Genomic DNA, 8,000 nt, shown 5'->3' with positions numbered 1-8,000 from the left:
TATTGTGCGCGGCCCCGTGCGGCCCACCCGTCAATGGCCTGAGTCTTATCGCAGGGTGCGCTCAAAGCCGGCCAGGTCAGTGTGGTCAACGAGTCATTCACTGTGAAGGCGCCGGCGAATTGTTCATGTAGGGGAGCGACTAGCTCGTCAGACGGCCGCATGTATTCAGAGCACCGACTCTGAATGGAAAAATCGAACGCCCGTCTACCGGTAAATACTGTTGCCGGTGCCGGTGACCAGAGCCGGCGATGGACAGACTGACCCTTCGCAGTCACCCCGAGGCGTCAGGCTGGGTCACTGCTGGGACAGAAAGGCACACAAGAAACGGCAAATATGGGTGAGTACTCCGAGTGATAACTTTGGCCGTCAATCAACTGTGGCAACTGGCATGTGAAGTTTATTATCGCTAAATGAGCCGGTGTCATATATTTATGAACCGGTTTGAATAAAAATGGCTACCCTCCCGTGGTCAAGGACTGTTTTTGGTGATGGCATTGGGAGACTCTTCTCAGCCTTCTTCGCTTTGGTGCTGATATTTTTTTCCATTCCGGTATTTGGTGCCGGTGGGCTCAAATCAGTAGAGGAAAAGTTTAAACTAAAAGAATCGCAAATTCTTCACAACCGTTTCACTGTCCCACGCACGACCCGTCCGATGACCTCGACCCGTCCGTTGACCCCGTGTCGACCCCAGGTCGCGGCCTGCCGTGCGCGGCGCCCTGTGCGGTGTGCGGGGACAGGTCATACGGCCGACACTACGGTGCCATCTGCTGCGACGGCTGCTCCTGCTTCTTCAAGCGGACCGTCCGTCGAAATGTCGTCTACGCCTGTGTCTGTGAGTTATCGGATCGGTAGACTTCTATATCCCGATGGAATGTCACTGATGTCTCAGGTTCGCTTGCGCTTGATGCTGGGGCCTTACTGTGCATTTAGCTATTGTCCGTCTGTAATGCTGATTGATTTGTCCGTTTTTAAAGGTAGTGTGCCACCTTTGAAAGATTTCCCATTTTATTTTTCCTAGGATAAGAAGCTTCTGTTTTTACCTAATATCTATAAAAAAAAATCAAAAATAGGCCTGGAATAGTGCCTTTTTCGCCTAAAAGTTTATCGGTTTTTCGATATGTATAACAACTGTAGTGGGCTGACCTGCAAACAGGCGTCGGCAACAATCGCGAATGCGGCGCACATGTGACAATAAGCAAAGGTCATTATAGAGTTACGACGTACGGGAATGAGTTATCAGCTGTCTAATCGTAGACAACACAATGTCGAGCCTTAAACTGTAAACCTGTATTGGTATTGTTTCTTTTATTTGGCTGTCGAACATTATTTATGGTTTGAAATATGATATTATGTAAAATAATTGATATGAAAAAGCCGTCTCTTAAGTTATGACCCCATTTCACCACACGCAAGTGGCAGAAATGACAATGATCAGCTGACGCATTTTTCTTGGCCGAAGTCAGAGCGCGCGGCCCGACGCACCACCACCGCACCACAAAGTATGAGCAGAAGCTGCGCCCAAAGCCAGGGCCCCGGTAACGTGAGGTAGCCGAGTCGGGGCAGCGTGCGCTGACCCAAGCCGGGGCCGCAGCTTTGGGCGCGGTCTACCGCATCCCCGCGGGCAGCCCCGGGCTATCACATGACACCGGGAGGACGCGCGGCCCCGGCTTGGGTCAGCGCACGCTGCCCCGACTCGGCTACCTCACGTTACCGGGGCCCTGGCTTTGGGCGCGGTCTACCGCACCACCTAACAGGCGTGTTCGAAACCGCAGGAGATGATGATGAACGGGTTTATCGAAACTTGATTGGATGAGCATATCGGTAATAGCGATTTCAGTGTGTGCATTTATTGTTCATAGTGGTGTGAAATGTGGTTGGGGTACGACCGACAACCCGTCGGGGCGAATTTCGCACTGGGGTACTCAAAATTTGAAGAATTTAAGACGTTTCCATGAGTTTTGAAGGTATGGATAAGTTCTAAAAATCCGGTTCTCCTTATCTGGGCCATTAACTCCATACGGTCCAGGAAAGCTGGCACACTACCTTTAACGCAATTCAGTGAGAATTAACTTTTTATGATGCGTTCCCAACCAACGTCGAATCACTTAAAGGGACCCTCCCACCTTCAAAAAAGTTAATGAATTGGCATGAAAGTGATGTCGCTCGGTTCAGGAAGAGCGAAAACGAATATCTACCAAATTTCATCGAAAAATATTCACCGGTTTTCAAGATATTAGACTTTTACTATTGTTTACTTTCTGGGATCTCCGCTGTTCCTAGCGACTTTATTTGAAAGTGCGGCATTTGTTGCGCGCAAAGCAGCATATACCACCGCGTGCTACCAAACGTTTTAGTAAAAGATTTAAAAATCGTTAGACCTCCGCTGACGTCACAAATTCTAAGGGGGCATACCAATGCATTAGCCCCTTAGAATCCGAAAACTGCAAGTTTGAAATTCCATATCTCCGAATTAAAGCATTTGTCGATGTTGTGAGTGCCCAAACCGGTATTTGCAGGCCATGGCCACCAATTTGGCTATCTCAACTCAAAACTAATGTTAAGGTGGGAGGGTCCCTTTAAGATGTTTCTTTTTTAAATACATAATAGAACAAAGGTAGGCACTTGACTATTTGTAATGCAGTTTTTTCTTGGCAATTGGCATAGAGTTCCTCTACCCTGACCTGCCAGTTGTTTCGTTCGTTTGACCAGCCGGTATGGACGACTGTCCCGTGGATCGGACCAGGAGGAACTGGTGTCCCTCCTGCCGCTTCACCAAGTGCCTCAGCGCCAACATGAACCCCACAGGTGAGTGGTCAGTGGTCATCGAAACTCACAACAGCAATTGTCCAAAGTTCTCAAGTTGCTACAACGTAAAAAAGGTGCTGTAAATGAATATGGGTACTAGGGTGTATCGTCGAATTTTGATTTTTTTTAATCGTCTTCACTACTAAATTTTATTGGTCCCTGGCATGTTTGAAGCCGTAGGATACCAATCAAAAAAATCTAGGACAAAAACCTAGCCTGCTGCGAGCGGTTGAACGGAAGCCTGTCGGGACGGCGCCAGGCGTTGAAGTCTCCCCGTTAGTTACGCGCGCACTAGCACCACGCGGCGGCTGGCGCCGTGCCGCCGCGTTCCCGGTCAGCCGTGTTTTAGCGTTCACTGACGGGTCGAAGTGATTATTCTAAGCTTTCCTAAGAAGCTTCCTGCCCCACAGCTCATTATTGAGCAAGAATATCGCACAAACTGCATAGAACATTGACATGCAGGTTGTCGGCACATATGGAGAAGGGGATGTTTTGGTTAATGCCTCCTCTAATAGGAAGAGATTGTGGAAGAACAACACATTTCTCTTGGAAATTACTCATCCTCCTTCTTCCTACGTGCCTGCTTTAGTAATCGAAGTACCCCTATTGACTCTACGTTCTTGATTCGGCTGTCGATTTTATGCATGGAATTCCGCTATATTATATTTTCTCGCTCAATGTCCCCTGAGCTATATTGAGGCGTCACGGGACAGCAATGCTCAGCACACAACTGCAGAGAAAAAGTCAATGTGGTCATGCGTTTTGTATGCCAAAATGTGTGAGCCATGGTGTGTACCAGCAGCCGTTGTCACCATTGTAATTTTCACGACTTTATCTTTATAAGGATGCAATTGCCCACTTCCCAGTTCCCAGACTGGGTTTGGAGATATAGTTTTACAGAAACATTTAGGAATGTCTGTAATGTAAGTTAAAAGCTAATACCGAAAGGAATCCACATATTTTCGAATTTCCTGTTTGCTGTATTGCTTAGTAAATGCCAGACGTCATGATGGCATGGTTGCGATTGATGGTATGCCGGATGGCCAGGGTACGAACTCACGGTAAGTCAGCTTGGCCGGCAGGCATCAACAGGCACAATAGTCTTACACTGATATCGTCACCCTCAGTTATTCGTCATCATTCAGCAGCAGGTCCAGAGCTTCGGGCTTTGAACCGTAAGGCACAGGTGTAGGAGCAAGACATTGCGCCGATTCGAAGGGCTGGAAGGGCAGCATCGCGGGGGCTGGAATGCGCCTGAGCGGCTGAGACCATCCCATTGGGACGGGGGTGTTCTGGGTGCACTCAGCCGCTCATGCTGGGAAATGCATCCAATGGAGCTCTACCCCATTCCCACCCGTTTCGAATGATTAGGCTGACCTTTAGTCTAGAACAAAGAAGGATGATGGTTGGCTGGTCCCGAGGATAGAAAGGACAGGTAATGACATCATATAATGAATCGAAGACGGCCCCGGCCCGATCCTCTGATAGAGGCTCATCAACACGTATCTCGTTGTGGACCATTTCGTTTTCCTCCACCGTGGTTTTTGCACCGACCTCAACGGGTTGGAAGATTACGATGTTCAGAAACCATTAAGGTCGTAATTGTATATTCGTTGAGTTAGGTTAGTCTTTCCATTCCATGAAGACTACTTTATAATTATTGGATGATAGGATGAGGTTTTCACTGTGTTGAACCTGTCCTACCTGCTCAGTGAACGAATATACAACGAATATACAATTACGATCTTAATGGTTTCTGAACATCGTTACCTTCCAACCGGTTCAGGTCGGTGCAAAAACTACGGTGGAGGAAAACGAAATGGTCCACAACGAGATACGTGTTGATGAACATCTATCAGAGGATCGGACCGGGGCCGTCTTCGATTCATTATATGATGTCATTACCTGTCCTTTGTATCTATCCTCGGGACCAGCCAACAGTCATCCTTCCTTGTTCTAGACTAAAGGTCACCCTAATCATTCGAATGGAGAGCTCCATTGGATGCATTTCCCAGCATGAGCGGCTGAGTGCACCCAGAACACCCCCGTCCCAATGGGATGGTCTCAGCCGCTCAGGCGCATTCCAGCCCCCGCGATGCTGCCCAATTCCAGCCCTTCGAATCGGCGCAATGTCTTGCTCCTACACCTGTACCTTACGGTTCAAAGCCCGAAGCTCTGGGCTTGTTGCTGAATGGTGACGAATAACTGAGGGTGACTATATCAGTGTAAGACTATTGTGCCTGTTGATGCCTGCCGGCCAAGCTGACTTACCGTGAGTTCGTACCCTGCATGGCCATCCGGCATACCATCAATCGCAGCCATGCCATCATGACGTCTGGCATTTAATAAGCAATACAGCAAACAGGAAATCGAAAATATGTGGATTCCTTTCGGTATTCGCTTTAACTTACATTACAGACATTCCCAAATGTTTCTGTAAAACTATAATATCTCCAACCCCAGTCTGGGAACTAGGAAGTGGGAAATTGCATCCTTATAAAGATAAAGTCGTGAAAATTACAATGGTGACAACGGCTGCTGGTACACACCATGGCTCACACATTTTGGCATACAAAACGCATGGCCACATTGACTTTTTCTCTGCGGTTGTTTGTGTGCTGAGCATTGCTGTCCCGTGACGCCTCAATATAGCTCAGGGGACATTGAGCGAGAAAATATAATATAGCGGAATTCCATGCATAAAATACACAGCCGAATCAAGAACATAGAGTCAATAGGGGTACTTCAATTACTAAAGCAGGCACGTAGGAAGAAGGAGGATGAGTAATTTCCAAAAGAAATGTGTTGTTCTTCCACAATCTCTTCCTATTAAAGGAGGCATTAACCAAAACATCCCCTTCTCCATATGTGCCGACAACCTGCATGTCAATGTTCTATGCAGTTTGTGCGATATTCTTGCTCAATAATGAGCTGCGGGGCAGGAAGCTTCTTAGGAAAGCTTAGAATAATCACCTCGACCCGTCAGTGAACGCTAAAACACGGCTGACCGGGAACGCGGCGGCACGGCGCCAGCCGCCGCGTGGTGCTAGTGTGCGCGTAACTAACGGGGAGACTTCAACGCCTGGCGCCGCCCCGACAGGCTTCCGTTCAACCGCTCGCAGCAGGCTAGGTTTTTGTCCTAGATTTTTTTGATTGGTATCCTACGGCTTCAAACATGCCAGGGACCAATAAAATTAAGTAGTGAAGACGATTAAAAAAAATCAAAATTCGACGATACACCCTAATGGGTACTTACCGATGGGTATGTCTATCAATTACCAAATCCTCGAGCAGTTTGGGCTCAATACTGCTCCACCAAATTGGGAGCTACGCTGCTGGCCATAACAGATACACCTGCAGTCTGCACCCTAATTTTCCTATTGGCCAGGAAAGAGTGGGTCGTTCATCACCAACTTGCCACTAAAAATCCCGGCGTGTTTCAGCCGTCCAGGAGGAGCGCGGCCCGCGGCGGTGCCGGGCCCGGCCGCGTCATTCGAGCTCCCGTCGTCCGCCAGTCGCCGCCCCGTCCCCACCACCACCGCGAGCTCCCCACATTCCCCACCCTCCCCACGCCCCACCGTCTGCGGCGACGGCGGCGGCGGTGCCGGAGGCGGTCCACCTGCTGTCGCTGTTCCCGGCCAGCGACCAGCAGCTGCTGCTGTCCGGCTGCGCGCGGCTGCTGCTGCTGCTGCGGCTGGCCGCCGGAGCGGAGGGCAGCGGCCGGCTGACGCAGCTGGCGGCCGCCGTGCAGCAGATGCGGCTGGATCAGACGGAGAGCAGGCTGCTCGAGCTGCTGGCCGTGTTTGACGCAGGTGAGCTTGTCTTTTTTGTCGGATGTTTTTCGTGTGGACTAGGAAAGCATGTTTTGAAAATGAGCCACGGGATGTAAAGGCGCCTCGATCGCCTGCTATTTTTCTTCCCCTTGCAGCTAAGTAGCTGCCGGAACAAAACCTTTAAACCAAGGTTTAAACGGGTTCTTATACCGTGCGGCCGGTGAGGAATAGATGCGTAAAGTGGTGCTCAATGACTAGCCGAGATTATCTGGTAGCATTCAAAGAAAAATCAATCTTAACCCGTGTCTTAGCAGAGCTTTGATGTTTCCCTGTTAGTTCTCCAGCTAACGAAGGTCGATATGTAGGTATTTGTTCTTCACACCGTCAATTCAATTATGATGTATTTTCCACTAAATTCAGCTTTCAATTCATGACACGGCCTGCCCCTGCTTCAGGTCTGTCTCCGCTCTTGCTGCGAGGTCAGCTCGTCGTCTACATCCAGTCGCACCTCCAGGAGCTGCTGTCCTCCCACCTGGCCGTCAACTGCCGCCAGCAGCCCCGCCTGCGACAGCATCAGCTGCTACAGCTGCTGGCCCTCTGCCGGGCCATTCAGCAACTAGAGCTTCGGGGTGCGGCCACCGCCGCCCGTCCGGCTCTGTCTGCCACGGACTCGGACCGAGGCTGGCTTCAGTTTCTGCCTGGAGCATGGCCGGTCTCTCTGCTGTAGCTCAGGTGACCCAGGAGGTCAGCCCCGTTCGGATCAGGTCACTGGAGTCGGGACTGGGTCAGAACACTGGATTAAACCTCACTGTCGAGCTGCCCAGTGCCCAGAGCAGACCTCCGGGCTCCGGAACATGTGGGCACGACTATCCGCCTAAGATGGGAGGCATAGCCAGGACGTAGGCTTGGATATGTTACCGTTGAATAAGTCTCATCAGGGCCATACATTGTTCATCACACACGCCCGAACCAAATTAACCATACGGGTTTCATGTACAATCACGCATGTGAAAACTGCCGAGAGCCACTAGCTTGTCATATACGATTATCATGTCTGAGAAAACAAGAAGAAGACAGTGATGCTATTTCGTGGATGTCGCAACAGATTGATGTTGCACGACTTGTATCAGTTTCTACTGCACTATATGTGTAAAAAAAAATCCAATGAACTTGCGTGTTGTTTCGATATTAACTTCTAAATGGAATTGGTACGTTCCATGCATCAAAGCTAAATCGAATGTTTACCAGCACGGGCCAGCAAAAGCCACCAGCTGTTCTTACTAAGCCCGTCACAATCGCCGCTGAAACACGATAACGTTCTCTTTCAAAAAACATCCTTTTCGTTCTACCAATCTTACAGCAAATCAGCTCTCGAATGCCCCCAATCCTTTGCCATCATCGCTCACATTATGTCATTTTCTC

General features: G+C 49.5%; 1 protein-coding gene across 1 annotated transcript; it reads left to right on the top strand.

The window, feature by feature from the left end:
* The first annotated feature begins 39 nt into the window (after positions 1 to 39).
* LOC122373759 (nuclear receptor subfamily 2 group E member 1-like) lies at positions 40 to 7,750 on the top strand. The gene is made up of 5 exons (XM_043352121.1): positions 40 to 337; positions 692 to 832; positions 2,710 to 2,805; positions 6,249 to 6,617; positions 7,034 to 7,750. Exons 1-5 carry the CDS (start codon positions 334 to 336, stop codon positions 7,303 to 7,305), a joined length of 882 nt encoding a protein of 293 aa, XP_043208056.1. The 5' UTR covers positions 40 to 333; the 3' UTR covers positions 7,306 to 7,750.
* Positions 7,751 to 8,000: the final 250 nt, after the last annotated feature.

Source organism: Amphibalanus amphitrite, unplaced genomic scaffold (genome assembly GCF_019059575.1).
Source record: "Amphibalanus amphitrite isolate SeventyFive unplaced genomic scaffold, NRLGWU_Aamphi_draft 001546F_arrow, whole genome shotgun sequence".
Taxonomy (NCBI): Eukaryota; Metazoa; Arthropoda; class Thecostraca; order Balanomorpha; family Balanidae; genus Amphibalanus; species Amphibalanus amphitrite.
This window is presented reverse-complemented; position numbering and strand designations above follow the sequence as displayed.